This window comes from Dunckerocampus dactyliophorus, chromosome 17 (genome assembly GCF_027744805.1).
Source record: "Dunckerocampus dactyliophorus isolate RoL2022-P2 chromosome 17, RoL_Ddac_1.1, whole genome shotgun sequence".
NCBI lineage: Eukaryota > Metazoa > Chordata > Actinopteri > Syngnathiformes > Syngnathidae > Dunckerocampus > Dunckerocampus dactyliophorus.
Window position 1 is genome coordinate 17,118,669 of NC_072835.1, and position 22,320 is coordinate 17,140,988.

General features: G+C 41.5%; 1 protein-coding gene across 3 annotated transcripts in view; it reads left to right on the forward strand.

Annotated features, from left to right (window-relative positions):
• Positions 1-22,320, forward strand: part of znf462 (zinc finger protein 462) — a 55,142-nt gene that overhangs the window by 23,301 nt on the left and 9,521 nt on the right. For all 3 annotated transcript variants that reach the window (XM_054756813.1, XM_054756812.1, XM_054756811.1), the window contains 6 exons: positions 6,464-6,750; positions 10,220-15,291; positions 16,344-16,478; positions 18,671-19,077; positions 20,817-20,935; positions 21,873-22,073. In XM_054756813.1, coding sequence (XP_054612788.1) covers positions 6,504-6,750; positions 10,220-15,291; positions 16,344-16,478; positions 18,671-19,077; positions 20,817-20,935; positions 21,873-22,073 — 6,181 coding nt within the window. In that variant the 5' untranslated portion in view covers positions 6,464-6,503. The remainder of the gene's footprint in view (positions 1-6,463; positions 6,751-10,219; positions 15,292-16,343; positions 16,479-18,670; positions 19,078-20,816; positions 20,936-21,872; positions 22,074-22,320) is intronic.

Here is a 22,320-nt window from a genome sequence, read left to right on the forward strand (position 1 = left end):
TGCGGATTTCCATGTCGAATCATTCGCGTTAAACTGGTATCTAGAATAACCATTACATATACATTTACTTCGTCTTTTATGTCTTTATGCTGTGTGACATCAGATTACTGCATCTTGATGAAGTCTGCTTGCCTTGCGAGTAGGCTTTGTCTTTCTAATGCACTTTTCTTCATCAGAGGTCAGAAATTTCCCCGTTTTATGGAACGCAGCAGTCGAATTGTGGTAACTATACTAATTACACACAGGTGGGTAGACTTCAAATATTTTTTCAGTCCAAAAAGAAAGCCTAGATCATTGCAGGGACAATGACATGAACTTGCAGATGTTATTCACCTGCAGTCCATTGGCGTTCAAAAGCCATGTAGTGGGAGTAGGAGACTAAACACATCAGATGTGAAGCTCTTCTGTCTTCAGCGGCCTCTGACATCAGAGGATGAGCAGGAGCCATCTTGAGCCTGCCTGCCTGCCTGCACTGTGTCTTTCCCTCTGACGGTGATGTAACATTCTCTGGTCTCCTGCAGACACAATGACATTCCTCGCCAGCAAGCTCAGCTATTCGTCGGAATTGACCTGAAAACACACACGTGCCTCAAAGCTGGATAGTAGACAAATGCTTGCACCGCAGTCTTAACTTATTTTAACTTTATCATGTATTGATTTCTCTGTGGTGGTGTCATTGCACCTCGGTCTCTCTGCTGCTGTTGCTTCCCCCCTTAAATAGCAGGCTGTCATTTAAAATCAATGGCTCATTATTTATTAAGATGGCACGAGATGATGAGATCTTTACGAATGTGGATGTTCTACACATTTTCTCCACTGGTGAGCTCTGTTAGGTCACTATTTTTGGAAAGTTCCATCCAGGTTGTACTCTTTCCAAAACTCTGTTCTCACTTTGAGATGCAGATGGAATAACCCATTGTATGTTTTTTTGCTTGACTTCTTTATATGATGTCACATAGTGTACATTTATCTTCATAGCACCTTTTTAGTTTTATGACAACTTGATGTTCAAAACGTGAACATTGAAGAATATATGACCTTGTCAAGTGCAACATGTGATACTAGTTGGTATATAGTAATCAACCAGTTGGTATATAGTAATCAACCATTAGTTAGCATATAAAAATGTCCTAACCAATTGGGAAGAACCAAATAACTTTTTTTTTTTACAGATCTGGATAACGGTATGGATCAAGGAATTTTTCACTGTGCCATTTATGGAAAATAATGTTCTCAAGTAAATTGTCACTCTGCCATTTGTGAAGTGTTATGCTCTACTGTGCTCATATGGTTTTACACTTATCATGGATCATACATTATGTGTTTATCTGTTTGTGGTCAGTCGGTGGTGAGTAACGAAGTGGTTGAATTTGTCATGTTTTAAAATTTCAAGTAACTGTGAAAAGTAACTTTTAATGAGTACTTTTGGTAGTGCAGTCATCTCTCATTTATCACCGTTAATGGGTTGCAGACCCAGCAGCGATAAGTGAATTTCCGCAAAGCAGGATTACATATTAATAAACCGAATAGTTTGGTAGTTGGAGCATAGAAAACCTGTTTATGACCTTCTAAAATTGTTTTTTTTTAATTTATTATTAGACCTCTTTTGTCTCCTTTACCCTCCTATTGTGCTTTGTTTACACCACATTGCGCAACACTAATGCGCAGGCTACCGGCTCAATGCAGTGACATAAGAGACGGCCGCTGCTCATAGCATACAGCAAGCTACCGGGCTAACTAGTTAGCCTCCAATTTATTTGTTCTTAACTTAAGAACCGGGTTCACTAGTTAGCCTCCAATTTATTTCTTCTTAAGAGAGAGTTTCAAATTGTAACGTCATGTCTCATCAATCTCATCTCTTCCCATCAAGTTTTGTGCCATTACTGACGCTCGGTGACCAGAATACTACATATAACTTGTCTTTCAATATTTTTTGACTAATAGTCCACAGTCAACCACAAAGCAGCGGCCATTTATTGATTATTGAAAAACCGTGATAGAGTGAAGGAGCGACTTTCGAACCATGATGTAGTGAGGGACGGCCGTATATGAAAGGAATCTGCTGAAAATGATTTTGTTGCACTGCTGTTTTACTTTTTGGCCTATCACAGATATCCTTGTGAAATGTGAAAGACAAAAAAACTGAGGCAGAGGAGATCAACTTTACCCTTCTTGCCCTGTTTGCAATCAAAGATTGTCTCTTGTTCTACTTTGGGACAATAATTCCAATTTAATGTTAGTGTAGCTCTATTGTCATCAATACCGTTTTACCTTTTGAATATCATCACCGATACCAAAAAAGACACCAAAAAACCCCACACGAAACACTTAAAAATATGACTTGGGAGCCTGAGGGAGATCAGGTTTCTTATCCTTCTCGTCCTGTTTTCAATCAGATTCTCCCTTGTTATACTTTCGGACCGCAATTTACATGGAATTTAAGTTCTGTTTCCAAGTTGTTTTGCCTGCCATTGACATTCCCAATTATTGTGTAGTAGTATACAAATGTAGTATAGTAGTCCTTGGGTCTGGTGTATAGTGGAGGGTTATTTTGTTGGCATGTGGAGATAGTTTCCTAGTTTCCCGGCATTATAGCAGGAGACTAGATGCTAACCTGTATCACAAATTCAACCCATGGATTTTTGCCCCCTTGATGACATGAGATGGTAGCAATAACCAACAGTGGAGCACGAAGCCTCATTGCATCTAATCAGCTTAATGCGGGCTTACTCAAAGGTCCTCTTTCAGGCGAGGCAGCTGCAGTCAGCCAGTGTTAGTGGAGGGTGTGACTGCTGGCAGAGCTCACCGATGCAGAGAGACCGGTTGGTGATTAACAAATGTCACTAGACTTTGGAATCTGGGAAGCCCAGTCTGATGGCTTTGTCCTGCTTTGCTCACCACCAAAGGTCTTCCAGGTTGCTTCATCACGCTCCCTGCTCCTCCCACCCCTTCCCCTTTAGGCTCTGCTATCCCCTTCTGCTGCCCCCTTCCCGTGCTCTCCTGAGGGCTGCGAAGCTCCCAGATAAAGAAGTTCAAACATGCCTCGCATTTTTAGACCCCCTTGTGGAATGTCGTTGGCAGGAGAGGAGAGGCTTCTCAGTCTAGATTTTCTTTCCACAAAGGGTTGTTGCGACTCCTTCCTCAGAACGCAAAACTGCCGTTTTTTATGAAAACCTCCTGATGCGAGAGATAATGTCCAGAGAAATGAGAGGCGGAGTTAGGCTGGCGAGATTGCGAGATGCTTTCTGCTGAGCTTGTGTACATCTGGCAGATAGATTTCTGTCAGCACTTCTTTCCGTGACAGGCTGCCCTGCCTGCTTTTTTTTTTTGAGGAAGAGGATCAGGTCCGTGGGTCCATGTTGTGCTGCTGGCTGAACACCTAAGTGCACATAGTCAGCTCTTAAAATGGCTGCCCTTGAAGCTCAGCTCAGAGGAGGATCTGAGCAGCTCAGTCACCGCCTGTCAGAGCCCCAGCTGACTAGATGAAAGCGCTTGCACAGTCTCAGCCATTAACTTGGTGTGGCACTGGCAAGACCCAGCCAACTCCAGGCAGATGGTGTGTTTTTTTTCCTTCTCCTAAATGATTCTCTTGATACCCATGTTAAGAAAACTGGCATTTGTTGGCAACTTGGTGGAAAACAGTGTTTAAATGCCAAGAGAGCAGGGTGGGGCTGTAACCTGACTCCAGAACAATGGATCCTCTGGTTGCTCAGGGACATTGTGGCAGCTTGGCCTGCTCCCATGGACTCCACTAGCTTGGTTCTGCAACTGTCTCTGCATTTCGTTGAATATTTTCTTAACTACTTAGGTCAGTAGTAGGACAGAAAACATCAATTGTTGAAGAATTACTCAATGAAAAATAGAGAAATAAATGACTAATTACCACTGTTCAATGAAAACTGAAGTCTTTTTTTTATGACCATTTGGACTTTTTTCTTGTATCTATGTCAATGCAAGGCCTGCATTTTTACTATCCAAAAGGCTAATATAGTCGTAAATTACAATATTAGTCATACGTTTATGCTCACCAGAGATCACCTGTATGACAGGAGCGCTCTGATGTTTTTATGACCTACTGCATATAAGCTAGTCAAAAGTCATCCCTTGTTTATTGTGGTTAATTGGTTCCAGACCAGACAGCGATAAGTGAATTTCCGCAAAGTAGGGTTCGACATTAATAAATGTAATATTTTGGTAGTTACAGCTTAAAAACCTGTTTCTGTCTTAGAGCACTCTAGACATGAAATAACACCCCTATAGTCCCCTTTACACTCCTAGTATTTGCTTGCCAAATATTGCTCAACTATAGTCCGCAGGGGATCACTGCTGGGACGTAAGAGACGGCCTGCGCTTTAAACATAGCATGCTACCGAGCTAGAGGTAGAACTAGTTAGCCACCAATTTGTTAAACTTAAGAAAGGTTTTCAAACGGACTGGGGAAGAAGGACAAAGTAAGAAGCCAAAAACTTACCACTTCACATGGAATGGGAGAACTTTTTTTCACTGTGTCATGTTGGACATGACATAGGTGTGAAGGCAATCTTATGTAATATAATGTCTCATCAATGTAACAATACTGACACCAAGTGACCAGAATCATACATATAACTTGTCTTTCAGTATTTTTGGACTTATAGTCCATAGTCAACCACAAAACAGCGGTCATTTATTGATTTTTGAAAAAATGTTATAGAATGAAGGAGCTACGTTGGAACCGTGATGTAGTGAGGGGTGGCTGTGTATGAAAGGAATCTGCTGCAAAAATGTTTCCCATAGTCATGGGCCTGATTTGGCCCACGGGCCACCAGTTGAATAGCACGACATTATTACATGGACACTGTGGACATGTCAACCAGGCATGTTTCTAGTGTTAAATCTGTGTAATAATGATCATCAATGCGTTTAAGTATGCGGAGTCAAAGCAAAGAGGATACACTGATCTGCAATTGCTTAATTAGTTTGATGCATGTTTGAGGTTCATTTTCTGACCAGTTTTTGAAGCAGATGCTCCTGCAATTTCCCATGACTCAATCCATGTAGTACAGTCATTCATTCATGATACAATTTATTCTTCTTATTGTTACAAGAAAACAATCTGATATTTAATTTGTTTCATGGTTGTAAATGATGTAATTGACAACACATTGCATCACAAGCTAGGTGCAGTATAACTGAGCTCTGGTCTTTGACCAAACTACAGAGAAGGATGAAAGGAGTCTCGTATTGCTTCATTCAATCTTATTTGAGGACAGTTGATATATCGGACGGAACATTCGGCTCTAAATACTGTTCTGTGGAGCTGCTGCTCTCCAGCTGTTGCTTATCCCAAGGTAATAAAAATGGGATAAATCAGGCCATAATCCTCCCTCAGTCCCTCCATTGTTCCTGGAATGATGCTGTGGTAAAAAATGAGACCTTCCTAATGGCATCTGCTGGATCCTCATGTTTTGTGGTGCTTCTGAGTTATTTGAATCTGGACATTAGTGGTTTTACGAATTAAATTCAGAGCTTCTGAACTTTTATTTCAATGCGGATTGAGATTTCAATCTCGGATTGAACATAGGAATGCTGCCTGGAGTAATTTCTGAGGATGTAGCTTCTTGAGACAGCAACCGTTTGAGACTGAATCAACAACTTCTCTGTTGGTTGCAACCAAGTATTGCCCTTTGTATTTGCCTCAATTGCTTCAAGAGGCAATTCATTTGCAATCAACAGAATGCCTAGTGATTGATTAAGCAATAATTATGCCCATCCTTAGTAATAAATGGTCGTAGAGCTGCTGCTTTTCTTATGGGCTCAACATTTTATATACAGTAAATCCTATGTTAATATTTGTCCTCATTAAAAACTATTTTCTGGATTTTTCTGCGCTGTCAATTACTTAACTTAGCAGGTAATAAAAATCAGGGGTTTTTTCTTGAGTTTTCTGACACCCCGCCCTCACACTTATAAAAAAAAAAACATTTCACATTCTAAGGGTGATGTGACCAAGATAATAAATAGACCTTTTTGTTTCTGTTTGTCCTCCACAAACACGGAGGAAAAATGTCCATAATATGACTTTTTTCTTCACTCTGTGTCAAAGCGATATTATCCCTTTTTTGTCATGCCATCTCGGAAATGCAATACAAAGACAGTCTATCAAGATACAAATCGAGGGGCTGTTTTGTGAGGATGTTTTTTGACATTTGAAAGCGTCACGTTTTGCTGGCCACCGACTCGAAAAGATGTGCCGTTCTTGCACTCGCTTCCATGTTCACAGCAAGGAATCATGTTGTTTTATCACCAGGCTCTTTCTTTGGAAGGATGTGTGAGTCATTGTATTAATGGGCTAAGATTTGTTATAGTTATAAACTATGCTAGAGAAGGAAAAGCATTTGCAATATGTTTTAATGAAAGACACTGATGCTTCACTAGACCCCTTGAAAAATCTGTAAACAAATCCAATGTTGTCATTTTGCAGGTTTCCCTGACTTTCCAGGGAGTGCTTTCCCTGTTCAGTTATGGAGGTACTGCAGTGTGATGGCTGTGACTTCCGCGCCGAGTCGTATGACGACCTGAAGACCCACATTCAGGAAGTGCACACGGCCTTCCTGCAGCCGGCGGATGCAGACGAGTCTGACTCACTGAAAGACGACGACGACGACGAGGAGGAGGAAGAAGATGATGACAAGGAGGAGGAGGAAGCGGCAGCACAGGAAACTGGGGACAAGCGTGACAAGGATTACACACCGACTAAAACTGGAATGAGTATGCCTCCCACATCAATTTCGATGTTACAGTTCATTCATCAAGCATTTGGACACAATTCTACATAAAAGGATCATTGTTTCACTGAGTCATGAATGCATATTCATATGTTCAATATTCATTCAGTAAATCATAAATATTGATTTGATTCTTGCTGCTTTTAAGCTGTGAAATGGTAATTCATGACGCGTTATCACAATATTTTCTGTTAAGTGTTGTATTTATATTATGACATGACTCATGTAAAATATATAACACATCGAAATACATACAGTATTTCACAAAGGTGATTAGAGCCCTCAACATTTTAATACACCTTCTCGAGGGACAATTCTAAACAAATTAAACATGGAGATAATTGAGAGTAGTCAGTGCACAGCTTGGAGAATAGTATACATTTACTAAATGACAAATGTAGTCATTATTTTCTAAATAGCTGGCAAGCTGTGTCTTTTTTTTGTTGCATAGTAAATCTATACTGCTGTACAAACTGTACACTCACTACTCGAAAGTACCTCCAAGTTTGATTTCTATACTATTGACAGGTGGGAAGTAATAAAAACTGTAATAAAAATGGGGCTGAAATGTGAGGGGTGTACTCGCTTTTGTGAGATACTGTATGTAGCTGATGAAGGGATATCTGATATTTATAGCAGACGTTAGTGTATCCATACTAGTGCCATGGGACAATGCAGAGTTCCCATAAAGCGTCTGTACACTTTAACAAATGTATTACTAAAGCAAAACTGTGGAAATGTACAAAATAAGGAATAGATAGTATAGTTTTTTGACCTCATTTAATACACCTCTACATGGGCGTCATTAGTTGGATTGAGCGGTATCTGACTGTACTCGATGTTGGCTGCAGCATGGCCTCATCAGTGGGAGCAATGGCATCAGTGATCTTTTCCTTCAGGTGGTTGATGGCCCTTATGATTGTTTAATACACAATATCTTTGGCATAACCCCATAGAAATAAGTCCAGGGGTGATATCTGGGGTGGCCAGGGAATTGGTCTATCCCTTCCAATCCACCAGTGAAATGTTTGATTTAAAAATGTAATGTCATTTAAAACTTTGATAATCACCGAGTACAAAGAAAAAATTGGAAAAACATACACAGTCGTCCCTCGCTATATCATGGTTTTTCAAAAAAGAATTAATGATCACTGTTTTGTGGTTGACTATGGCCTAGTATTAGTCAGAAAATAATGAGACAATTCATATCAAGGTTTCCCCTAGGATGTTTTTGAAGCTGTGGTGGTGGGCTGCAGGGGAGGCCGGACTGCCGCCGTTGTGTCAGGCTGCTGCTGCTGCGTTTGCATTTAAAAAAAAAAAAAACAAATACCAATTTCTTTATGACTTATTTATTTTTTAACTTATTCTTTTTTTCCCAAAAACTAGCAGAACATGAACCCAAAACAATGCAAAACTTTAATGGAAAAGTTGCTGAAAGCACTGCCGACATTTAAATGGCACATTATTTAAAAGCGCATTTCCCCTCAGTGTGCTAATTTGTCATTAACTACAGGTGTCATGTTTGAATAGAACACTTATAAAATACTAAGAGGTGAAGCAAAAGGTCTTTGGTGAATTACTCAACATCAGCTGGTGAGCTACTGCTAGCATATGAGCTGCCTGTTAGTGACCCCTGTGATAGCGTTCCTGTTAAAGCTGTACACGCTGCGCGTTTCTGCTGCACAGCTTCGACACACAACTAGGTTTTGAAGACAAGCCACAAGTATTATAATGATAACAAGAGAGCAATATTGTGAAGTGACACTTTAAAAAAGCAAGTTGTGATGAAGATTGATGTAGCCCATGAACGTGATAGGCACTTGTAGCTCCAAGCTAGCTAGATGCCACCAGCCAGGCATGTAAACAAAGATATCAGAGAGTGGAATGAGATTGAACCGTGAGTGATCACACACGCTGACATACATAGACTTAGCATGTGACAAGCTGTCGTCAATTGACGACACATTTTACGGACTATTGTTCATTCTCCCGTTCCGATGAATGCTTTTCAGAATAAAGTGCAATGAGGGTATTTTAAATCATGTTCAAAGGCATTGTGCTATAATATGCTATATATGTATCCATATATATATCCATTCATACAATATATGACTAAAATTGTTTTAAAATTAAAAAAAAAAACTAATTTTTAAGGTGTGGCAGCTTTTATTTTGTAGTGGCGCATCGCCACGATAAATTACATGTAGTGGAAACCCTGCATATGTAGTACGTATTCTGGCCAGTGCTAGGCGTCTGTAACGTTAACATGGATGGGACATTAACTGCATTAAGTCAGCCAACAAACCCAAGTTTACAATACCATAAATAAATTTGAGGCTAACTAGTTCGCTCGGTAGATTGCTACAGTAGTGTTGAAGCGGCGGCAGTCTCATTTGTCACTTCAAGGATCCCTTAGCCTGCACGCAAGCAGTGCGCAATATGACGTAAACAAAGCCGGCAGTATTGTCGGAGTGTACGTCTGTGTCTGGCAGATTAATGTTAGACTGGCTGCCCTATCTATCAATCAAGTGACAAGCGTCATAGTGAGGATGGATGGATGATAGGCTGAAGTCTATCCTTTTTTTAATGCCATGGGATCGACCCACATTACGCTGCAGATACTACTACAGCAAGCAGCTTTCCCAATACTAATGGTGAGTTATTATGTCTTATTATTGCTTATCATCCATCCATCCATCTTCTATGCCGCTTACACTCATTAGGGTCACGGGGGTGTGCTGGAGCCTGACTTTGGGCGACCGGCGGGCTACACACAGGCGGGGGACTGGTCGCCAGCCAATCGCAGGGCACATATAGACCAACAACCATTCACATTCATACCTATGGACAATTTAGAGTCGCCAATTAACCTAACATGCATGTTTTTGGAATGTGGGAGGAAACCGGAGTACCCGCAGAAAACTCAGCACAGGGAGAACATGCAAACTCCACACAGAAAATGCCCAACGGAGATTCGACCCGATCTCCATACTTTGACTGTGTGGCCATCATGCTAATCACTAGACCATCGTGCGGCCCTATTGCTTATCATGTCTACTATGTTAGGTAATACAAGTATAAAGGTGACTATATGGGTTATTTAATTTCTACAGAATTCTATTAATTCTAATAGAATTTAAAAAAAAAGTTTTTTAGAAAGTCATAAACAGGTTTTCTAGCTGTAACCACATAAATATTCCATGAATTAATATTGAATCCTACGTCAAGGAAATTCACTTATCGCGGTCGGGTCCAGAACCAATTAACCATGATAACCATGATAAACGAGTGACAACTGTATCAATTGCTTTTGTAATAAATCTTTTAAATTGTAAAGGGACTTCTTGGACTCACTGTATATCATACTCCTATTGTACTCTTTATGTTATTGATAAGTTATCCCACCTTTACAATCAATTTTTTTAACAGATGATTTATACTCTTTTGTTTAGGTCCCAACTCTGCAGACAGCTCCAGCAAGGCATCGCAGAAGCAAACCTCTGAAACCCATCTGCTGTTTTACCAGTGCAAGTTCTGCGTCCGTTATTTCAGATCCAAGGTGTTCTTGAGGAACCACACCAAGAAGGTGCACAATGTCATTGAGGAGGGTGCGGTGGCGCCTGTCTCCTCGCAGACTGCTGTGGAACACAGTGACAATTCCAAAGTTTACTCGTGTCAGTATTGCACATACAAGTCTCCACGCAAAGGGAGGATGATCAAACACCATGTTATGTGTCATAGCAAAGTTCCCTTGGACAGTTCCAGAGTTCCTTCGGAGAATACTGAGCCAGACGAGGAGTCGGATTCATCCGGAAGACTCATGAGGGGGACATTTGCCTGTGAGTGGTGTGACTATCAGACAGACCAGAAGGCCGGCTGGACTAGTCACGTGTTCAAGGAACATGGCGACAAGGTCAAGATAGTTTCCTGCAATTCCGAGCCAGAAGGGGATGCAAGTGTGAGCTCGTTGAAAGTAGGTTCCCCATCCCAAAGCGCGACTGCATCAAAGACAGCTTTGACTGATGGATATGTGGAGTCCCCAGAAAAAATGCTTGAATCAACGCAGAGTGGTGCAGGCGCACCCATCACCAAGAACGTGGAAAATAGTGGCATTGAGACAGGTGTCAATATACTGAATGACGAGGACTCCAGGAGCAGCTTAGAGGAAGACGAAGACTTGGTTGATATAGATGATGATCCTAACTACACTGGAACGCTGTCTGCAGACGCAAAGCAGCTTTTATCAGACGAGGACAATAAACTGCTGGAGACTAAAGGCATACCCTTCAGGAAGTACATGAACCGTTTCCAATGCCCCTTTTGCTCCTTCCTCACCATGCACAGGCGCAGCATCTCGCGTCACATCGAGAACATTCACCTCTCTGGTAAAACCACAGTATATAAATGTGATGAATGCCCGTTTATTTGCACCAGCCCTCATAAATTAGGCACTCACAAACAGAGCCACAGTTCATCAGACATGGAGACCTTGGACCTGACAAGCGATAGCCCAGAACCTCATAATGACAGCGCGGCAGAGCCAGTCAATGGGGGTAATGTAAGCAAAATGAATGGAAAAAAGCCAACCAGCACATTGAACGACCAGCAGAACCCCCATCGGTGCACGCTTTGCAGCTACTCCACCACCACTCTGAAAGGTCTGCGGGTCCACCAGCAGCACAAGCATTCCTACTGTGATGACGTGGATCCCACTGTCTTTGAAAGCCAGTTGGCTGACCAGCAGGATGCTGAAGTAACAGCATTGCCGACCTGTCTACAAAAAACACAGACTTCCATTTTAGGGCTCGCCACCAAAAAACCCTTAGTAACTGGGAAAAGGGCGAGGAAGTCCATCAACGACTTGCCTTTGGATTTGTCCTCAGTCAAAAAGCGAACTAGAATCGACGAAATTGCTAGCAACCTTCAAAGCAAAATAAGCCAAAGCCAGCAGGACTTGATCATCAAACTGGATGACATGGATGATGAGGACATTGCAGACAACTATGTGAGTGCTGACAAAGTGGGCAGAAACCAAGACGACAAAAATGCCATCTTCACTTACAACATAGAGCAGCCTCATGCAAGGGAATTGGCTCATAAGGGAGGCAGAATAGGAAAAAGAAAAAGCAACCCTAAGTCAAAATCCAGGAGCCTACCTCTGTCGTTGACTCTTTCTGATGATAGTGAAAACATTTCAGGTGATATCATGGACAGTAGGGAGGTCACCCATGAAAACAGCGACTATTCAGAGGAGCCTGGAACCACACGTTTCTACTGTAAACACTGTGATTACCACAACAAGTCAGCACGTAGCGTCAGCACTCATTACCAGAGGATGCACCCTTATGTCAAATTCAGCTTTAAGTACATTCTGGACCCTGAGGACCAAAGCGCAGTCTTCCGCTGCTTGGAGTGCTACATTGAATACAACAACTACAACGACCTACACCAACACTACATGGATCACCACCCAGAAGCAAGCAACGTGCTCAACTTCAACCAGCCCAATCTGGTCTACATGTGCCGCTTTTGTTCCTACACCAGCCCCAATGTCCGAAGCCTCATGCCCCACTACCAAAGAATGCATCCCACCGTTAAGATCAACAACGCCATGATTTTTTCCAGCTATGTTGTGGAGCAGGCCCACAAAACATCTGAATCCCAAACTCTGAGGGAGATATTAAACTCTGGCCCCAAAAGTTTTAACTCTGCCAGCTCCACTCCAAGGTCCTCCTCAAGTCCGGTGCTCAAAACTGTGTCTAAGACCCCCAAAGCTGCCACAGAGATAGATCCCCTCAAGGAAGCAATGGGAGGCAATGTTGTTGTATATGATTGTGATGTGTGTACCTTTTCTAGCCCCAACATGCACTCTGTTTTGGTTCACTATCAAAAGAAACACCCAGAGCAAAAGGCATCTTATTTCCGTATACAGAAAACCATGAAGGTCGTCTCCGTGGATCAGCCCATCACTAACACTTCGTTTAACCTGAGCACATCAACCCCCGTGAAACAGTCAAGCGCAGCACTGTATGGATCAGATGAAGATATGTTCTACTGTAAACATTGCGTATACAGCAACAAATCTGTTGTGGGCGTGTTGGTCCATTACCAAAAGAGACACCCCGAAGTAAAAGTGACAGCAAAATATATCAAACAAGGTGCCCCCACTCCTGGTTTGATGAAACTGATGGACGAATTGCAAATAGCGGCACCTAAACAGTTGATGACGCAATATCAAAACAATGGTCATGATGGATCCAACAACTCAAGCCCTAAACTAGGAGACAAATGTGAAGACGAGCTGTTCTTTTGTCAGCACTGTGATTATGGAAACCGGACTGTAAAAGGAGTGCTCATTCATTACCAGAAGAAGCACAGGGAAACTAAGGCGAACGCCGACCTCGTGCGTCGTCACACCGCGGTTGTACGGAGTCAACGTGAACGTGCGCAATCCAGCAGCTTTGCTTCCACCGTGGTTGCCCCGGCCCCTCCACCAGACCCTGATAATACTACTCCCTTGCGTTCCCTGAAGTGCAGACACTGTTCCTACACGTCCCCTTATGTGTATGCCCTCAAAAAGCATCTGAAGAAGGATCACCCCGCCGTGAAAGCCACAGCCATGACCATTTTACACTGGGCTTACCAAGATGGCATCTTGGAGGCTGGCTATCACTGTGAGTGGTGCATTTACTCCCACGCTGAACCCCAAGGCTTGCTGCTCCATTACCAAAGACGCCACCCTGAGCATAATGTGGATCTTGCCTATATGGCAAGCAAGCTGTGGGCTGGGCCAGAGACCACCGAACAAGGGGGGAACCTTGAAACTAAACATTACAAATGTAGAGATTGTGCCTTTGAGGCCTGCACAATATTTGACATAACAAGTCACTATCAGGCAGTGCACCCATGGGCAGTTAAAGGGGATGAATCTGTACTTTTGGATATTATTAAAGGGAAAGCTGAGAAGAGCCCCAAAGAATCTTACACTTCTATAGAGGACGATGGCGCCCTGTTTGTTGCCATTCCACCTTCAGACAGCAACCCCCATCGCCCTCACCCACGTCTCTCTATATCCACTAATCCCTATCAGTGCACCGTGTGTATGTCGGAGTACAACAGCCTCCATGGTCTCCTCACCCACTATGGAAAAAAGCACCCTGGGATGAAAGTCAAAGCGGCAGACTTTGCACAGGAGGCCGACATCAACCCCAGTTCTGTTTACAAGTGTCGCCACTGTCCCTATGTAAACTCCCGTATCCACGGCGTCCTCACACACTATCAGAAAAGGCACCCTTTAGTGAAAGTTACGGCGGAGGACTTCGCCAATGACATTGAGCAAATCGTGGACATCAATGAGGCTGACGACAAGAACAAGACCCAAAGGCAAGGCTATGGTGCGTACAGGTGCAAAATGTGCTCGTATACGCACGGGACGCTGGAGAAACTCAAAATCCACTATGAGAAGTATCACAATCAGTCAGCCACCGAAATTTTCACCCCAGGGTTGACAAATTTCTCAGTCGGCCAAGACACAGAGCCCATTGCAGAATGCAGTGCCAGTCATGTATCAAGCACAGCCAAAGTCCAGGAGGTCGGTGAAGTTGACTTTACCCTCGCGCAGCTACCCGTCAATAAGCCCGAGAAGCACACCATCTTTAAGTGTCAGCTCTGCAAGTACTTCTGCTCCACTCGCAAAGGCATCGCCCGCCACTACCGCATCAAGCACAACAACGTCCGCGCTCAACCGGAGGGTAAAAACAATGTCTTCAAATGTGCTCTGTGCTCATACACAAACCCCATTCGTAAAGGTTTGGCAGCACATTACCAAAAGCGCCACGATATTGACGCATACTACACCCACTGTCTGGCTGCTTCCAAGACTATGAGCGAGAAACCCAACAAATTGACGATACCGCCGCCATCCGAAGGGGAGACCTCGGAGATGAGCGAAGAGCTGCGCTTGGCCGTAGAGAGACGAAAGTGTTCACTTTGTGCCTTCCAGGCATTTAGCAGGAAGAGCATCGTGGCACACTACATTAAACGCCATCCAGGCGTCTTCCCTAAGAAGCAGCACGCCAGCAAGCTTGGTCGCTACTTTACTGTCATCTATGCCAAAGAACCAGAAAAAACAGAGGATAGTCCTATGGAAACAGAAGATAGAGAGCTGCTGGAGGACGCTCCAGAAGCCGAGCAGGACGGCGACGGAGATTGGCTACCATTTAAGTGTTTCAAATGCTACCGGTTGTCCTTCAGCACTGGCAGGCTGCTGTCTATGCACTACAATGACCACCACAGCTCCGACTTCAAGAGGGACTTTGCGATGTCGCCGGACCCTGTGGATGAGAACTCAGAGTGGTTCCATTGTTCGCATTGCGAGCTGAAGTTCCTGGCCCTCCCTATGCTTGCCACACATCTGCTGAACCACAATGAGGAGTTTGAGAAGAGGGTCACCAGGCAGGAGAGGAGGAAGCAGCTTCTCAGCAAACACAAAGCAGTAGATGTACTGGAGAGCAAGCCTGAGAAGGTATGAAAGCAGTGTCTCCCCAGGTTATACAGATATACACCAAAATAACCCAATAAGTTAAAACCAACCAATTATTGCGATATATAAGCAGAATTGTAAATGTGTGAGACAGAAATGACACTATAAAAGGACATATATAAAAGGACATGGTATCAAGCTTTAGATAGACCTGTTGAATAGGAAAGGGTTTCTTTAATTCTGTTGTGATCTGGCGCTATATAGAAAATACTGTTAAATAAAATAAATTTTACTTTCTCAGGTAGCAGGAGTCTCCAGAGCACGGCCCGGGGGGCATTTTTTACTGGCCATGGGAATATTCTGAAAATAAAATTTTATGAGATGTGTTATTAGATATTACACCAATTTGCTATAACACAAAGCTGAAATGTCAGATGTTTTGTTCAGATAGCTTAGATACATTAGCATACATACATTGAGCGGCATGGGGGTAATATAATGGTTGGGCAAACACGGGAGAGGATGCAAGTTTAAAATAGTAATACAAATTGAAAAATGTCGACTCATCCCTCTGCTCCTCTGGCACTATATTTGCATATAATTAATTGTTTGTTACAATACACAAAAGTAATTGTTGTGATGTATTCATTTGTGCCATGGTCCTCAATTTGTTTCTTCCACTTGGCAACAAAAGCCGCAACATTAACATACCTTCACTATCTATTTGGACGTATGTTTTATTATTTTTCATAGTAGCACTTTAGGGTTGATTATCTCAGAAAGCAAAAAATTAAAGCATCACTTTAAGCTGTTCATTTGCTCCTTCATTCAGTGGGATGTTAATGCATAATGAGAGTTGGAAATGAATTACTATCAATCTCCTTTAATGTATATTTGATAGGTTTATTGATCTAAATTGAATAGAAAAGCAACCTTTGCTCATTTCAAATACCTAAGATGTTTTATTGGCACGTTTCGAGTTAAGTCATTTCAAAACAAGCGGTAACAAGCTCAGTCGTTTGTAAAGCTGTCAAACAAGCGCCATGTGAAATACACATCACCCTGTTGTTTTGTCACCCTCTTGTCATTCACAGGAAAGCTGTGCAAACAAAGCTCCTGTAGGCTTCAGGTGTAACTTCTGCATGGAGGTCCATCCTACCCTGCGAGCCATCTGCAATCACCTGAGGAAGCATGTCCAGTATGGAGAGGTCAAAGAGGGACATGTGAAGGTAAAAATCATATTTTTTTCCCATTGAAGTTTGCATGATGTTATTTAATTATCTGTTGTAATACATGACAGTCCAAGGGACTGGAGCTTATCCCAGCTGACTTGGGTGACAGGGGGGGTACACCCTGGACTGGCTGCCAGCCAATCGCAGGGCCCATGTAGACTCACTCACAATCATACCTATGGACAATTTCAGAGTCGCCAATTAACCTAACATGCATGTTTTTGGAATGTGGGAGAAAACCGGAGTACCCGGAGAAAACCCACGCACGCACGGGGAGAACATGCAAACTCCACTCAGATGCCCAAGCGTAGATTCGAACTTCGCCCAAGCGGAGATTCTTCCCGATGGCCAACATGCTAACCACTCAGCCACCGCGGCCCAGGATGTTAAAATGATAATTTAAATTTTTTCCATGACCGTTACTAGAGTTTGAGGGTGACCATTTCATTCTGGAAGGGATTATTTCTTTTTCCGTTATACCCTTGGGGAAAAATGGTTCCAGAATCCAAATTTGGCAAATTGATATTGTGATATCATATTGTGAGTTCAAGTGCAGTCACTAGATTAAATTTGCAAAATATGAATGAATAAAATGTACCCGTATTTAAAATTAATTACATTAATGAAAATAAAAAACTTTTTTTAATGATTAAATGTGATAAATATTAGTTTTATAGTGAAAACACTAGTATATGTTTTAATTATTTCTTTGTTTGGCACACAGCCATTATTTGGTCAAATTAAACAAATATATTTTTAAAATGTCAACATTTTTTCACAATTGATCACGAATGGGTTTCCTGTCAACCAAACTGTAGTGATCTCTTTCTTGACTTGGGTCTTGTCCCTCATTTAATTTTGTTAGTGACGGCATCTCCAGGGTAAGACCGCCTGCCAGCATCCCCTTGAGGGAACATGAGAGCAGGGGGGGGAGAACTGAGAGCTTGAAATACAACTTTTAGGACAGTGGCAGGTAACTGTTGGAAACATTAGTATTCCGGGGAGACTAAGAACTGGCTTGGGGATGCAGCGCCACAACCAGAGGACATTAGTTGACTTCATAGTCAAGCAACATGCTTCACCGTGGCTACACTCTCATTTGGGCTTCCTTTTCCTAAGGTGGTGCTTTTTACAGACGAGATGGCAAGCTTCTCTATGGAGAGGTCACATCTTATTTATGGCTGCATGAAGTACAGGGTCAGGGCCTTCAATAAGAAAGCTTGAGCCTCCTTGAGGGTATGAAATAGTCGCGATGATTGTCCATCGGCTTGTGACAGACACAGAAAGCTTCTGCAGGAGATGAGGCGAGGTAGAAATAGATGGAGAATATGCCCTGAGAGATTGGAATAAAGAGGTTAACTGAGCTAAACACACACATTGTTAATGGTTTCAGGTGTAGTAGCCAAAGAAGCTCAATCTTTTACTCTTGCTTGTCTTATGTTGCTGCCCGTAGGCTCAAAATACAGTTAACCTCTGTCATTCAACTTCCTGGTCGTCTTCCCTATTGACAAGACAAAAAAAAGAGAAAATAACACAGTATAGTTTTTAATCATAATTTACTTCATTGATCAGCATTAGTTTAAAATAAGCATCATAACCCCTCCCCTCCAACCTTCAGTGGGTCTCGGTGTCACGGTTGCATCTTTCCAGTTCAGTGGTGTGTGTGTGTGTGTGTGTGTGTGTGAGTGACAGGAAGAAAAGATCTGACTCTGTTGGGGACAGGGTTAGGGTTATTTGGTTTTATAAATTTCTAGGCACCAAATATAAGACGAAGCACCTTGTTAAACAATACCGTGTTACTGTATATTCAGGTCAATACAATACTTTGTGCCTGCTGCCCAAATGGGTAGAAATTTAAGTAAAGTTGTGGAATACTAATGCTAAATAATGACAATTTTTTTTATCAAAAAAATAATTATTTTTGTTAGATTAATACAATTTGAATGTATAAATCTCTACACTCTAAATATAAGATGACCCTGTTTTTCTAAGGAAACATTTTGAAAATTATTATTTAGGCCCATATGGTAATTTACTTGTGGATGTGAAAAATAACCAATACACATCAAAACTCCTAAAATGCTTTAGATAATTATTTTGTACAGATTGTAAATGTATCATTTGCAGTGTATCAATGTAGATGGATGAAGATGTGCATTCCTTAACTAAGGACATCCTTTGTTTTTCAGAAGGAAGTCAGCGAGGTTCCGCTGACTGCATCGTCACAGAGGCTAGTCAATGGTGACGTGGAAAATGATGAAGCAGCAAGCCTTGAGGGGCCCGCCAATGACGCGACAGACCCCATCTCCATCCCTGCGGGCTCCCCTGTTGCCACAGAGACACCGGAGCCAGAGCTGAATGCTGTCGAGGGGAGGGCAGCTACCTTGGTGGCTGCAGCCAGGGCCTCAGTGTCAGGGGCCTTGCTCAAGCAACGGCTGGCAACAGGAGGCCATCCGTGTGCCCAGTGTGACCGAGTCTTCATGTCCATGCAGGGACTAAGGTCCCATGAGAGGAGTCACTCGGCCATGGCCATGCTCAGCAGAGAGGACAAATATAGCTGCCAGTACTGCCAGTTTGTCTCACCCTTCAGACACAAGTGAGTGCGAGGAGCAACAGCAAAGTTTTTTTTTCCCATCGGCAATAATGGAAATGGAATGAATCAGTTCCGGGGTCAAAACTTGTATTTATAGCACAAGAACTGTTTGAAGTAACAGTTGAACAATTTTAACAGTGAAATATAACATAAAAAAACGTGTTTGTTGTGACAGGACATACAAGCGTAAAAAGAAGCTAACCATCTCTGCGCAGCGCACTTCTCCTTTTAATGTTGTTGTTACTTTTGCCGTATTGTACTGAACAACCAGGACAGAGACCTGCATCCTCGCCTTTTTCCCCCGCTATGTCGCAACAAGCTCCACTTCCTGTCCTCTTGGCAGTCACTGAGACCCTTCTGTTGTGGCATAGCAAAAATAAAAAAAAACACAAAATTGGGAGACAAGTGAATTATGTGTTGTACACCAGGGGTGTTCAAACTTTTCCCACCGAGGGCTGCATACTGAAAATGAAAAGATGTTTGCGGGCCACTTTGATATTTTTTTATAATAAAAAAAAATGGTAAAAAGGCAAAAAAAAATGTATTGTAATATTATGATCACAAATAAATATTTATATTATATAAATATCTATATTATTATGTAATTAATCTTATGTATGTATAAATTGTTTCCACTTTGTTTTTGTAGTTTTACATTTTGTAAAAACGCAAAAATAAATATTTATTTTAGATTCAATATTATTTTAATATTATTAACATTTATTTATATTATTATGTAATTAATCTTAAATGTATTTATAAATATTTACAGACAATGCTTTGTGTTGTTATTTAGTATCAACATTTTTCCTTTTTTTTGTTTAATTTTATTTCTACAATGTGCCAATAAAAAACAAGCTATGGGCCGCGAATGGCCCCCGGGCCACACTTGGGCACCCCTGATGTACAGTATTTGTTGATAATATGGCAATACATATTATGGTAGAAGTAGTCGTAGTAGTAGTAGTATGTTTGGGTTTTGGAGAACTACCACATTCAGTATCTAATTTCAGTCTTGAGCTGGCGAAAGTTAGGGAAACCCTGATTTATATGCTCACTGAGCTGAAGACTACTGATGTCTTTCGTGTGACGGAGCTTAGTTTGACCGTGGCAGTGCACAAAAAGCGGTGAATTCCCAAATTCTACAACTTCAGGGTCATTTGACTGTGGAGGTTCCACTGTCTCTGCTTACATTTCCATGCTGCATTAACTTGATGCAGAGAGAGGAATGCCTTACACTTTTTGGGCAGGATTCCTTTATTGTTTTTGTCCAGAAAGTGTTTTGTTTTAACATGACAGCTGTTGGACTTTTTCCTTTTCTACACTTTTTCATCTTTCTTTGACACAGCTGTTGAAACAAATGTGTGTAAGACGTGTGCTCCGTCTTCTGAGACGGACACGGTTTTGTTTTTATCCATCAGACGGTGGAGCGAGAGGGGAGAAACGAGTCCTCATCTCCTCTGAGCTCCCAGGTGTAATCCCTCTGTATACTGTGTGTGCGCTCTGACCCAGAAAGAGGCTGCACTCCCATGCCACCTAGGCGGCTGGCATTCAAAACACAGCCACCGTCCCGCATGCGCTTGCGCTAACACCCACCAGGGGATTGTGGGTAGATGAGTTCCCCTACCCCCTCCCACAGCTCTTTGAGCTGTAGTCACTGGAAACATCACATGGTGCTTGATTATTGTTGTTTGTTATGCCTTTTTTTAACCCCTTATCTACTATTCTCCTCTCATCACCAGTCTGGACAGACACATGCAGTCTCACCATGGGCACCACAAGCCCTTCAAGTGCAAACTCTGCCCCTTTAAGTCTGCCTACGTGAGCCGCTTGAAGAGCCACATACATAAGACGCACACTGGTAAATGCAAATATATACACACCCTATGATCACATTTAATCTACTGTAGATTCATATATATGTTACAATTTTTTTCTCCTACAGTATTTTGATTTTATTCTCATATTTTTGACATTATTCCTTTTAAAAATATGATGTTATTTGACTATAGTTGTGACTTCTTTGCTCATTACTGAATTTGTAATATTTTTTACTTTATTCTTGCTTTATTTATATTTTATTCCTGTAAAAATCTGACTTTATTCTCATAAAGTTACAATTCTTTTTATTTATTACTTTATTCCCACAAATTCATATTTCTTACATTTTCCTGTATTTTTCACCTGGTACTATTTTGACTTTATTCTTGTCAAAAATACGACTCATTTGACTTTTTCATAATAATGCAGCTTTTTTTTTATTGTAACCTTACTATTTAGTAAAAAGCCAACTTGATTCAATGTAGACTTTTTTCTCTTAATATAGCTTTATTGTTAAATTATTTTTTTTATAATATTGTGAATTTACTTTTGTAAAAATACAGCTTTATTAGCAGTAATAAACATTAAAATATATATTTAAGAAACACATTTTAATTCCAGAAAATAATTATATTTAATACAGCTAAAAATTGTTATATATTTTTTTTGATTGGTATTTTTGTTGTACAGTTGAGTTGAAACAGCAATTTGATTAGCACTTGGAGCTACAAGACTGACTGTAGTGTGCGTTCCACGCCAGCAGTTGGCAGTAGTAATGGACAATGTAATTAAAGTGCACAGAAATAACAGTAAAGTAGTATAGTAGGTATTTTGTTGATCTTTGCAAGAAATGGCTTAGTTGCATCAGTACAGTAGAATCACATGAAAGACATAGGAAGCAAACAAGTAGAAAAAAACAAAGAAAAAGCTAAAATACTTCATATAAAATAAACGTATGTTTTTATTCTTCCCCTCAGGCGAGCAGCACACATACAAGTGCTTGTCCTGCCCCTTCTCTTCCATGACCATCAGCCAGCTGAAGGAGCACTCTTTGCAGGACCACGGCGAGGCTCTAACCCTGCCCAAACTGCGGGCCGCCAACCAGGCCGCTCACGCTGCTCTGAGGACCACCCGGCTGACCACCAATGCCGATCAGAATCCTGGAGAAACTCTGGAAGGTATGCGCATTGGAGGGCTATTTCAGAACAAATTTGGGAAAAATATTTTTTATCTTCACGTTTTTTAAATTAATACAATTAAAATGATTGTTTTATTATTATTGTTATTATTATTATTATGTTTTTAAATATTCTTTCACATTTACTTTGTACGTGTTTCACATCAACTTCCAAATGGCAGAAAATACAAAAAATTCCTACATTAAATATTCATTTAAATATTTAAATCATGTGTTAACATTACAAA